This window comes from Alligator mississippiensis, chromosome 13, assembly GCF_030867095.1.
Source record: "Alligator mississippiensis isolate rAllMis1 chromosome 13, rAllMis1, whole genome shotgun sequence".
NCBI lineage: Eukaryota > Metazoa > Chordata > Crocodylia > Alligatoridae > Alligator > Alligator mississippiensis.
In genome coordinates this window covers 24629849-24643359 of record NC_081836.1, presented here as the reverse complement: position 1 = coordinate 24643359, position 13511 = coordinate 24629849, and the positions used below count along the sequence as shown (strand labels likewise).

General features: G+C 45.5%; 1 protein-coding gene across 3 annotated transcripts in view; it reads left to right on the top strand.

Annotated features, from left to right (window-relative positions):
• Nucleotides 1-2475: 2475 nt before the first annotated feature.
• Nucleotides 2476-13511, top strand: part of ADCY9 (adenylate cyclase 9) — a 203844-nt gene continuing 192808 nt past the window's right edge. For all 3 annotated transcript variants that reach the window (XM_006266871.4, XM_014597457.3, XM_059716442.1), the window contains exon 1: nt 2476-4627. In XM_006266871.4, the coding sequence (XP_006266933.1) occupies nt 2920-4627 (1708 nt within the window). In that variant the 5' untranslated portion in view covers nt 2476-2919. The remainder of the gene's footprint in view (nt 4628-13511) is intronic.

Below are 13511 nucleotides of genomic sequence, written 5' to 3'. Positions count from 1 at the left end.
AAAGTTGGGACAATAAGGTACTACTATAGAGTGACCAATGGAGTTGGTCACTTGGGAAGCAAACAGGAAATGGTTAGTTGAGGATTGGTAAGTGGGAGCTGAGCATCTGTGAAGATGGGTGTCAGGCTGCTAAAAATGATATTTGGGAATGAAGTATATAGGAACAACAGTCAGGAGCTGAGAACTGGGCATATAGGAATTGGGCAGCTGAAAGTGGAACCAGTTACTGAGAAATTAGGAGTAAAATTGGGACTGATTTGCAACGATGAATTGGAATTCGGTAGTTGGGATTTGAAGGTGGAACTGAGTTTTGGGGAAATATTTAAGGGTGATGATTGGAAAGGTCAGATGGAAAGAAAAGGGAAAAATAAAGAAAGTACTGTGAAAACAGCAGAGAACTTGGTAGGGGAGTGAAAAATATGAAGGATCTGGGAGGAAGAGATAACAGAATTCAGGGAATTGTGGGTAAGGGGAATAGAGTCAGATACATACAACTGAACTGAACAAAATGGACAAAAAGTAAGTTTCCAGTTGATCCTCTCGTAACATGGATATAAAAAGGTTAAATTGGTTGTTGACATGCATTTTGTTTAACCATGCAAAAAAGATCCATATTCCTTTGTTTATTGAAAAAAAATGTCACTACAGGCAGGAAGAGCTCTGCTGAGAGTTCATAGTATCATAGTGCTTAGGGTCAGAAGGGATCTAAACAGATCATCAGGTCTGACCCCCAGTTCAATGGGCCCAGATACATATACTTATTATTATTATTAACATGGCATGGGTTTTTAAGGTCAACAGCCATGAGGATCAGAATAAGGCAGAATGTTTTGAGTGATGTCTCTTTACGTAGCTGAAGAAATTAAATGTAATGATCCAAAAGAGTCATGGCAGTTAAAAAATGAGCATTTGTAGTGAAAAACAGTGGTCTGTAAAAAGCACAGTGACAACAGCAGTCAGGCCAGGAGAGAAGGGAAACAGACCCTGAGGAAGGAATCCTGGTAAAGTATGTATAAAAAGCAGCAACATGAATGTGAAAGAAAAACAGAGGCTCCTCAGTGCACAAGAAGCTTTGTATCTGACTCAATCAGACAAGCAATACGCTCTTCACCTTCTACTGTAAATAGATGCTGAATGCTACCTTTCAGATTTCACCATCTTCCACTAAAGAAAGCAAAAAGAAAACACATGAAAAACAATAGAAAAAGTATCAGCAAAAAAAAGGAATAAAGACCAGGAAAAAACCCCAAACAAGCAGAACTCTCTCCCCCGCACAACACATACCTGACACTTTGAAAGGTGAATGACAGCCTGGTGTATTTCTCTGTTCTGAGAGGGCTGACCTATTCCTGACCGCTTTTGTTTAACCAGAAAAATAAAATCTAATTCCTTTTCTTTGCTGAAGAAGTTACTGCCTCTAAGACAGTAATTTGCTGTTTCTGGGAAGGAACAACAGGTTCAGGAGAGGTCATTCAGTAGCACGGAGATATTTATATAAAGTGTCCTGAGAAGCTGGGTGACAGGCACGAACAAGGGAAATGAAGCCTCGTGCAGGCAGCAGAGTGGTTTTGGGTGCACCTATATCGCATCAAAGAGCACTTCACATGGTGCAACACGGTCCAGATTAGCAGGAGACGTTATCCAAACGCTACTGAATTGAACCTCGCAGCCTCTTGCGGATGTGCCGGGTCGTTGTGCCCCCTCCCCTGCTTTACAGGCAAACCAGCCGGGCCGCGGCTCCCGTAACAGCGAGCGGCAGCGGCGCGAGGAGTCCGGCCTGGCGGGGCAGCGGCTGCGTGGCCGCTGCGCAGGGGGCTCCTCTCGCCGGGGAGCTCCCGGCGCCCCGCTCCCGAGCAGGCGGATGTTTTCCCGGCCGCCCCGGGCAGGAGGCGAGCCCAGGTCCCGTCACGGCCGCTCCCCCCGCCAGCGAGGCCGATGCGGGGCACACGAGTGGCCCCTGCGCCGCTCCTCGCTCGCCGGCCCGTGCCCGTGCCGTTGCGCCTCGCTCCCCCTTAGGCCGGGAGCCCGGCTCCCCGCAACGGGGCAGTGAGGGGCGGTGCCTCCCCCTCCCCAGTCTGCGGCGCTTGCCCGGGAGCACCGCCCCTCGGAGCGGGGAGGCGGGAGCGGCCGGGCCGGGAGCTGCTCCGCTGACAGCGGCGGTGCCGCGCGCCCCTGTCCTGCCCTTGCCCCTGCCCCTGCCCGGCGGCGGCGGCAGCGGAGCGGGTGGCACCTCCCCGAGGAGCTCGGGCCGGCGGGAGCTGCCTCCTTCCCTACCGCGCGGCGCCTCCGCGGGGACGGGCTGGGCCGCGGCGCCGGGCGCGGAGGCCGGAGCGGGGGCGACGATCGCGGCGGGGCCGGGGAGCAGCGCGGGCGCCTGAGCCGGGGCGCGGGGGCTCTGCCCGCTCCCCTCCCGGCCCCGCGGCCCCTCCCTGCTGCGGCGCGGCCAAGCGGCGGGAGGCTCCGGGCCCAAGGCCGCGCCGGCTGGGAGCGAGCGGGGCGCAACCGCCGGCCCCGCTTGGGGGAGGACCGCCGCGCCGGGCCGGGCCGGGCCGGGCCGGGCAGGGAGACGCGAGCAGCTGCCGTCGGCCGCCCGCGCCGCGGGACCATGCGGGAAAGGCCCGTCCCGCCCCCCCGAGCCTGGGCCGGCAGCGGATGGTGAGCGGCCGGCCGGGCGCGGCCCATGGAGCCTCGGACAGGAGGACGCGGGACTGCTCGGGGCCCGGGCTTGCGTCTGTCCTGCCCCGCGTGAGGCACGAGCCGCTGAGCCCGGGGGCGCGGCCTGGCGCGGAGGCGAGACGCCAGGCCCCGAGGAGCCGCCGCGCCGCAGGAAGTTGAGGGATCCCGATCTCGATCCCGAGTGCGCTTTGGAGAGACAACACCTCCTAGCCCCCCCCCAGCGTTTCGGGAGGAGCTGACAACATGGCTTCCCCGCCGCACCAGCAGCTGCTGCATCACCACAGCACCGAGGTGAGCTGCGACTCCAGCGGAGACAGCAACAGCGTGACGGTCAGAATCAACCCGAAGCAGCACCAGGGCTGCATCTCTGCCAAGCACTGCAAGTACAGCATCTCCTCCAGCTGCAGCAGCTCCGGGGAGTCGGCAGGCCCCCGCCGGGCAGCTGGAGGTGGGGCAAGCCGTGGCTCTGGCCTCCGCAGGCAGAAGAAGGTGCCTCAGCTCTTTGAGAGGGCCTCGTCCAAGTGGTGGAACCCCAAGTTCGACTCCAACAACCTGGAGGAGGCTTGTATGGAGAGGTGCTTCCCCCAGACACAGCGCCGGTTTCGCTATGCCCTCTTCTACATTGGGGTGGCCTGCCTGGTCTGGGGTATCTACTTCAGCATCCACATGCAAGAGAAATTAATGGTCTTCACAGTGCCAGCTCTGGGTTTCCTTTTGGTCTGCATAGCATTTTTTATGTTCACCTTCACTCAGACTTATGCCCGCCATTATGTTTGGACCTCACTGATCCTCACTCTCTTGGTTTTTACTTTGACTCTGGCTCCTCAGTTTCAAGCGCTGACAACTCTCTCAGGGAGAGATGAGGTGTCCAATCATACTTCTCTAGTAAGAGCGGCAGATGCTTCTCTTTCTCAAGTAGGCAGTTTTTCTATGTGTATTGAAGTGCTCTTGTTGCTCTACACAGTGATGCACTTACCTTTGTATTTAAGCTTGTTCCTTGGGTTGTTGTACTCAGTTCTTTTTGAAACCTTTGGTTATCACTTCCGTGTTGAATATAATTTTACGCCCATTGAAGCCAATGCAGCTTATTGGGAGCAGTTGATGAGTAAAACCTTGCTTCACATTTGCATCCATGCTATTGGCATTCATTTATTTATCATGTCTGAAGTCAGATCAAGGAGCACATTCCTGAAAGTGGGGCAGTCAATCATGCATGGAAAAGACTTGGAAGTAGAGAAAGCCCTGAAAGAGAGGATGATTCATTCTGTAATGCCAAGGATAATAGCTGATGACTTAATGAAACAGGGGGATGACGAAAGTGAGAACTCCGTTAAACGTCATTCCACCTCAAGTCCCAAAAGCAGAAAGAAAAAACCTTCCATACAGAAAACTCCCATTATTTTCCGTCCTTTTAAAATGCAGCAGATAGAGCAAGTGAGTATTTTGTTTGCAGATATTGTTGGCTTCACTAAAATGAGTGCAAACAAATCTGCCCATGCTCTGGTGGGGCTTTTGAACGACCTGTTTGGCCGCTTTGACCGTTTGTGTGAGGATACAAAATGTGAGAAGATAAGTACTTTGGGAGACTGTTACTACTGTGTAGCTGGGTGTCCAGAGCCCCGAGCAGATCATGCCTATTGCTGCATTGAGATGGGTTTGGGTATGATTAAAGCCATTGAACAGTTTTGCCAAGAGAAAAAAGAAATGGTGAACATGAGAGTTGGTGTTCACACTGGGACAGTTCTGTGTGGTATTTTGGGGATGAGGAGGTTTAAGTTTGATGTGTGGTCCAATGATGTCAACTTGGCCAACTTAATGGAGCAGCTGGGGGTTGCTGGAAAAGTCCATATTTCAGAAGCTACTGCAAAATATTTGGATGACCGTTATGAGATGGAGGATGGAAAGGTGATTGAACGAGTTGGCCAGAGTGTGGTAGCCGACCAGTTGAAAGGTATGTGTGTTTATTTTGTACTGATTTTTTTTTTTTTTTTTAATGCAAGAAGTATAATACTTGTTTCACTTGTCACTGATGTGTGTTTTGACCACACTTGCAAAATAAGAAGCAATGTTATATGTACAATACAAGTTAGTATTCAGAAACTTACCATAGGGGATGTACAACTATGACACTAAGCTGGTATGATAGATATGAAAGAATGTCTGGAATACTTCATATTTTTGTCAACGTCAAAATTACTTAAAACTTCCTTGTTGGCATCTCAAGCAGTAGAAAGTGGAATATTAAATGTGTTAATTCAGTGTATCATTCATTAGATAACCTGCCAGTTGACTTCACGTGCATGAAGCTTATATGTTTTGCAAAATGTGTGTTAAACAGTTTGAGCACTGGAAAAGTTGGGTTTTAAAGCCTATAACAGTATTGCAGTGTTGTTATATTTACCTAGCTGAAAAAGCATTTGGGAAAAATAAGGACTGGATTCACAGAAGAAATTGAACCCTGCATATTTGACAGGGTGATAGCAAATCATCATAGTTAGAACTTGAATTAGAAGAAGTTACTTGATAGCATATGCTACCCCAGTGAACCACATCATTTCATAGTTTCATAGTTTGTAGGGTTGGAAAGGACCTGAGCAGATCATCAAGTTCGACGCCCTGCCATGGCAGGAAAGAGTACTGGAAAAAGATTTCAGGTATATACAGCAAATACAGAGGGAAGAATGGATCTTTTCACTACCTTTCACTACCTTTGCAGGTATCTAAAATTCATTTTGTTTCATGATGTTCATTTTAAATGGAAAACCTTGATCTCTTGTATAAAAAAAATCAGTCCTTAAAAGAATACATAAATAATAGCCATATTGTGGATCTAATTGTGCCTGTCTTTGAACATATCTTTTGACATATAAAAGTATACCCCTTTGAGTGCATATGTCACAAGTGTGTTTGATTTCTGTAGTGCCATATACATGTGTAGCACAGATGTGTTTTTACCCCACAGACCTTGCAGTCTGAATTGAACTGCAGGCAAAAGGGAGTGCTTTTTGACCGAAAGTACTGCTATTTCATTAAAGAAGGCTATGAAGGACATAATGGAGGGGCAGAACTTATGGAAATTGTAGTAGAGGTTTATGATGGGAAAGGAGAGAGGGAAATCTATTGGCGCTAGCAGGGATGAAAAAAACCGTAGAAAGGCCAGTGAGCTAGGAAAATAGGAGAGTGGAGAGAGTAGTGCAAAACAGTGAGATGGCAAATCGGGTAAGTGACAGTGAATTGGTATAATACATTAGGAGCAAGTGAGCATAGTCAAATCATATATTGCAAACAACTGTTATGGCAAAACCACAGCCTATCCTTTTGATGAGAACACTGAATTCTATGTCCTTACGTTTGCAATACAGAGGTGATAATATGGCAAACATGGATGGAAAGAGAAATTGGTGGTAATGGAGGGGTTGGAAGCTCTGGAGTCATTTTGCTGCCTTTGGACTGCAGTTTTCCATTTTACTACTTTAATGTTTGTGGAAATTCCTGATATAATTGACACCTGAGGATACATTACATTTAATCTAAAGGGGCACGGACATTAAATATACTTAAAAAAACAACCTGATAACAACCTTCTTTCCCGCAGCATTGAAAATCTTGTCCATTACTACCTAAGTTGAATAGCCTCTTAACACTAAAAAATAATTGAAAAAGTTGTGGGTAGATGGCACTCTCAATTTCTTATACTTAAGATTTCCCTGACTCTTGCCAGTTTGGGTAGAGAGCCAGTGTGGTACAAAGGCTGGCTTCGATGTGTTGTGCATGCACTTCTAGCACCAGATGAAGATTGTTTTGGTGGTGTTAGACCTATTGCTCCCTTCACTATCATTGAACACAAAGGGGCATTAACATTCCTGTGGCGGATTGTGAAAATTGGTTGTGTTTACTTATCCAAGAGCTCAGGGAGTGGAGTGTAGAGAAAGTATTGTTTCACCCTGAGGGTGTTCTCCTGTGGCCTCCAAGGTTCCATTTTGCATTCCTCAAATGGCCTACACCAAGCCACTAGGAAGTTCAGCAAGGAAGCATGAGTTATAGTGTTTTTAGTATACTGATGATATCTAGCTGTAGATTTTTCACCTGTGATTCAGATTGAAGATGAATGTCTTACATTCAGCTGTATTATGTCTATTATTTCATCTCCTAGGCCAGAGAGAACTGATTGATTGAAGCCCAACTTAAGTAAGATGGAAGAGCTGGGTTGAGATGATAATAGTCTCTGTAGGCTTTAATGTCTCTGTATGAAAGCAGCTGTGAGATATGGTAAAAGTAATCTATCCTACCAATTAAGGACACGCATCTGCTCTGCCTAGCGTATGTTTGCATTGGCAGAGGCTGTGCAGATACCTTTTGGGTGACCATTTTTCAGTGATAGCCAGCCATATTGGCCTTTTTCCATTCTTGTCTACTTTTAGACTATATAATTTTTTTCTTTTCAAAATGGACCTTGACACTTATAATCCATGCTTGTCTTTCTTCCTGACTGGCTTACTGTAATATGACATACTTGGGGCAACATGAAGTGAGAGCTAATGCAGAACCTGGGAACCTGTTGAGCAACATACTTCTATGTGCAATTTCAGCCAGTGGTTCATGGTCTGCACTGACTGCCTTTGGGTTCAATAGGTAGTTTACAGTACTGGTAGCAATCTAAAAAGCCCTGAATGGCATCAGATTTTTCAGCTTGAAAGACTACCTTGCTGGGCTTGAATTTTGGGGAAGTGCTCAAGCTGAACTACTTTCAGTATAAAAGAGAGGGACTATTGGCATAGGAAATGGAACATGCCTATTATACATATACATACTCAGAGAATAGATGATAATTTCTTCTGAAGGGACATTGTCAATTTTAAATATTGCACCTCTGTCTGGATATTTTTACCTAAAAGTACTATGGGTGAAAAATTAGAAATGAAAATTTATTTTTAAATGTTTTACTATGTGCTTTTGACAGTATTTAATGCATAGACAGTTAGGAACAGGAAGTGGGAAAAGAAATAGAGGCTATAAAGATGTGATTTTTTTATTTTTTTTTTAAATATAAAATTTGGGAAGGGACTCTGGCAGGTGTAAAACTACAAACCATTTTAACTTAGTTTTGTAATTGAGTAAGTTTTGAAATTATTGAGTAGGTTTCAAATGATATTATAACAAGAACTGAGAACTGGATGACTTCTTAGATGATGAGCAACATTTTCTTTTGAGCCATTTTGTCCTGGCTTGGCCCATTCCCTGATAATGGAACAATTACTTTAACGAGGAAAATATGGCATTTATTTTAAAGTATTTTTCCCTCCTTTCTTTTATTGTAGGTCAGTAACTGTCTTACAACTTTATCTAGACTTACATAAAAAATAAAAATAAGTGTGTGTTTATATTTATAGATGTGTGGGGGTTTTTTCTACCCTACAAAACCATCAGTTGATATGCAACTGATGTAATCCTTTCTCTTATAACTAGTGCCGAGAACTGGTCTGCAACACAGCCAGCTACTTGTTCTTGTCTCCTGATTATTTCTGTTACATGCTCAGAGCAACTGGTTTTGGTATAAAATATGAGGGGAACGTAATAAAGAAACAGCAGTAGTACTGGCTTAGTCAAGCAACAGTGCTTGATAAAAAAGATCAGAATCTTATTTCAAAAAGTTGGTTTTTTTAATATTTTAAATTGGGAGCTTTGAGGGACTTCTATAATAGGAATTGAAATCTTATGTCTCTTTCAGTGGCTGCTTGTTTCCCTTCCCTTGTCATGTGACCAGGACCAGTGGACAAGATCCAGTTTTGTGTTTGTGAGTTGTTGAAGTGGTAGGAAGATTTTCTTTAACTCATGATTTGATTCTTGTAAGAGTGAGTTGACAGCAGCCAAAAAGGGGAGTTTGAAGTTTTTACTTTCCAGTCTTTCCCTAACCTTCAGTTTAGCTTTAGGTTTCTGTAATGGTGACTGTGACAGGGAGCCTCTCCAGGGGGAGCTGTGAAGTACCTGGAGCCCTTTCAGCCCTCACTGTCTATGGCCCACCATGCCTTGATGTCTTTTACTTTTATATCAGGGAGGCTGCCCCAGGGCTTCCCCAATTGCTCTCTCAAATGACCACCAGGTATCTGTGGCCACTGCCTCATGGGCTAATTGCATAGCTCCAGTCCATTCCTACACCATGCCCTGTGCCTCACTCACTGATGTTACCTTCTACGTAGCCCCTCATCTGGGCTTCTGGAATCCTCTCTGATCCCACACTCTCAGTTGCTCAATAGACTCCTGGACCCTCTCTAGTCCTACACTCTTAGTTCCTCAATCTAGGCTCTGGATCCCTCCCTGGGTCCTAGAAACCACCCTCTCCTCTCAGTTCTTCCCCAGACCTCTAAACTTCTACAGGCTGTACTCTGTGCCGGCACTCAGGAGCTGCAGCCATCCTACTCTGGCAGTGTTCCTTCAGCAACCTCCAGGATGTTACTTCTGACTCCTTTCAAGGTCTGGGCTTATCTTCCTCCAGGGTCAGGTGACTCCAGAAGTTAGCCCTGGCCACACCTGCAGGCTGCTTCAGCCCTAGCCTGCCAACTCTTAAGGTGCCAGGAGCACCAAGCCTCCTGCCACACTGACATCTGATTTTTTTGCTTCTTTTATACTGCATACTTATTGGACCCTCTGTTCTGTAAAAGATAATGCATAGTGGCAAGGTTTCTCAATTATCATACTACCTACTCATTGGATTTTTAGAAGAACCAATGACCCCATTGTAAATAGTTATTTTTCCCTAGGTTTTTTAATTTAGAAATTCCAAGGAACTTAATCTTTCCTTCCTTATTTTTTGCTAAGTCTTCTTAGGTAATAGGGGGAGTGGGAGCTTTCTTGGTCTTTTATTGAAGAAGTAGGGGTGTGGCTTTTAATTGAGAGATTTCTTCTCCCAAAGTGTTTGAGAGACATTTGAGTTTAAATGGGCGTCAGTTAAACCAACAGGTAAATAAATTTATTGATGCCTTAACAATTCCCCCCTCTTTCAGTCTTTTAAAGATTTTGTTGTACTTCTTATCATCACTGTATCTGAGCCCCCTCCCTGTGAAATAAGCTAAGAGGCAGAATTCCTAATGGTTAGGTTTCTAGCTTAAGAGTCAGAAAGCATGGATTTTATTTTCTGGTTCAACCACAAACTTTACTGCCTTTGGACAACTAACCTTGTCTGTTTTTCAGTGTCCTGACTTCCAACATTTGTTAGACGGTAAATACACAGAGATGTAGCTAGGCAGCTGTGAGACATGTGTGGCAGTTGCTGCTGCAGTGGGCTTTTTGCACCACGCCCCCTTAGTTATGACATTGTAAATACACAGAAGAATGTGAGGTACTTGGGTAGCATGTTAGTGGGGCCATTTAAATACCTGAGACCATGGTAGAATGTTTGCAGTAGGTTTGTGGAGCCTTTGTGTGATCTCTTCTTCGTGAAGGTTCTGCTCGGATACTTATTTTGTTTTTTGTCTGGTCTTTTTCTCCTGTTGCTTTTTTTTTCCTTGTTTTTCATGATGTCATAGTATTTTAGTTTCAGACCATCCAAAGACTATTCCAGGAAAAAAAGGCTGACAGGACCCAAGTCTTTATTCTAGAAGGATGTAAACAATTTGGGGCAAAGTCTGTCTTTTACGATGGGTTCATAGAATTAACACAAATTGCTGCACAATAGAGTTCTGATTTCAGTGCATCTAAAGTAGCGGGTCTCAACTTTTTTAGACTCAAGGCACCCCTCTGAAAATGCCAACTCTTAATTTTCACTCATGTTCTGACTAAAGAAAAATAATAGAGCAGTTCTTCTCTTGTAAAGAACTCAAAGACCACAACAGGTCTGAACGTTTTTATAACAGTATGGATTCCTATTTGAAATCTCTGGGTTTACCATGTGAATCATGTTTGCACAACTAACAGTGCTAACATTGCATTGTTACCCTTGAAAGGATTTCGAGGGACCCCCTGGTGCCGTGACAACCTGATTTGAGAATCACTGATCTAGATGCTACTGAAAGCCATGTAATATTAGTCTTACTGTCCTGGTTTTCTTCTAAAGCTTTGGGGGAAACCTGTGATCACAGCACTTAGCAACAAATTGCTATACCTTATTAAGACATTTCTAAATAACTGTATTATTTAAAGGCTTTGAAGATACAGAAACGATTTTCAGTGTGGTTATATATACAATACTTAATTGAGGAAATTATAACTGGATCTTGTATTGCTCGCTTATCTAGTTGGCAAAATGTAATAATACATGCTTCCAGAAGGCAGATCCATTTTTGTAGCATTGGAGCATGAATGGAGCTGAATGCCTACCTATTCAGATTTGACAACTGCTAGTAATTTCTGTTTGAGAGGCCAAAGACCAGCAGTTTAGAATATTCTTTCTTACTGCTTTCTATTTTTTGTTAAGAATCTTCCATAATGTTTAAATGTACCTGTTTTCTTTCAGATTTAAGTAGAATTTTCCTGTGGTAAATCAGATTAATCTGATATTAAAATACATTTTTCATAATTCGGTGATGCTATTGATTCTCCATAAATAGCCTACCCTTTTATATGGCTGCAGGGCTTGAAAATACATTTCATAGACATTAGGGCTGGAAGGGACCTCGGAAGATCATCGAGTCCAGCCCCCTGCCTGAAGGGCAGGAAGTCTGCTGGGGTCATAAGATCCCAGCAAGATAAGCATCCAACTTACTCTTGAAGGTTCTCAATGTAGGTGCTTGAACCACCTCCGATGGCAGGCTATTCCAGACCTTGGGGGCTTGGACAGTAAAGAAATTCTTCCTTATGTCCAGCCTGAAACGTTCTTGCAGTAGTTTATAACCGTTCGACCTCGTCATCCGTTGGGGGACTCTGGTGAACAAACGTTCCCCCAGATACTGGTGGTCACCCCTGATAAACTTATAGGTGGCCATCAGATCACCCCTGAGCCTGCGTTTTTCTGGGCTAAAGAGCTCCATAGCTCTCAGCCTGTTGTTGTAAGGTCTGTTTTCCTGACCTCTGATCATGCGCGTGGCTCTTCTCTGGACTCTCTCAAGCTTCTCCACCTCCTTTTTGAATTGTGGGGCCCAAAACTGGATGTAGTACTCCAGCTGCGGCCTCACCAAGGCTGAGTACAAGGGGAGAATGATGTCCTGGGATTTGCTTGAGAAGCATCTATGGATGCAAGCCAGCGTTTTGGTCGCTTTACTAGCCGCAGCATTGCACTGCAGGCTCATGTTCATCTTATGGTCAATGATGACCCCCAAGTCTCTTTCTTCCATAGTGCTAGCCAACATAGCACTGCCGAGCCTATAAGGATGCTGCAGGTTTTTCCTCCCAAGGTGGAGAACCTTGCTTTTTTCAGTGTTAAACACCGTTAGGTTCTTGGACAAGCTCAGCAAATGGACGGACAAGTCAGCCTGGATCACCCTCCTGTGTTCAGGTGTGGATGCTTTGCCCCGAAGTTTGGTGTCATCGGCGAACTTGGCCAGTCCGCTTCTGACTCCAATGTCCATATCATTGATGAAGATGTTGAACAATATGGGTCCAAGGACAGAGCCTTGGGGGACCCCACTGGTCACAGGGCACCATGATGATTGACTTCCGTCAATTACCACCCTCTGGGTCCGACCATGGAGCCAATTTCCCAGCCAGCAGATCATGGTGGACCCAAGGCCACAGTTGGCCATTTTTGCCAAGAGGTGATCATGGGATACCAGATCAAAGGCTTTTTTGAAGTCAAGATATAAGACATCGATTTCTTCTCCCTTGTCCAGGTGATAGGTCACCTGGTCATAAAAGGAAATTTGATTGGTCAAGCAAGACCTACATGTGACAAACCCATGCTGGCTATCCCTCAGGATGTTGGCATCATCCAGTCCATTAAGGATGGCCTCTTTAATAAACTTTCTAAGATCTTCCCCAGGGTAGAAGTCATGCTGATGGGCCTATAGTTTGCCGGATCCACTTTCCTCCCTTTCTTGAAGATAGGCACCACATTGGCCTTCTTCCAGTCTTTGGGCAGTACACCAGAATGCCAGGAGCGCTCAGAGATCCGTGCCAGAGGCTGGGCTATGATGCTCGCCAGCTCCTTGAGTACCCTGGGGTGTAGATTGTCAGGGACAGCTGAATTGAAGATATCCAGCCTCTCAAGGTGTTCCCTTACGAGGTCAACGTTGACGGAGGGCAAGGGATCTCCCTCACCCGGACCTCCCTGTCCCGTAGTGGGCATGGGCGTCCCATGGGACTGATGAAAGACCAACGCAAAGTACCCATTTAATAGGTTGGCTTTTTCCTGGGTGTCACTTGTCCCATCTGGTTCAGCAGGGGTCCAGTGTGCCTCTTGCTTTTCCTCAGGCTCCCCACATATCTGAAAAAGGACTTTTTATTGTCCTTGATGCTCAAAGCTAGTTGGAGTTCAGTTGCAGCCTTGGCTTTCCTTGTTTGTTCCCTGCAGGACTGGACCAGTGCTGAATATTCCTCCTTGGAGGTGAATCCCATCCTCCATCCTTTGTAGGCCTTTCTTTTTAGCCCCAGGATGTCTGCTAGATCCCTGGAGAGCCAGAGGGGCTGCTGTGCCCTCTGTATTCTTTTTTTTTAATGTATTCTTTTTTTCTGCCAATAGCAACTTGTCTTGGTACAAACCACAGTGCTCTGTTGTTTTTTTTTTTTCCCAGCTCTCTACTCCTGCTGTACAGGAGTATTGATGTTCCTTAAGACAAGGAAATCTTAAGTGAGAGCGGGGTATGAATGAATAGTAGAATTTGTTTAATTTTATTACCTACACTGTAGAGAGGTTGGGGTGGGGAACAGTTACGGGAGAAAAAATGCACTCTTACACCTGCTAAGAT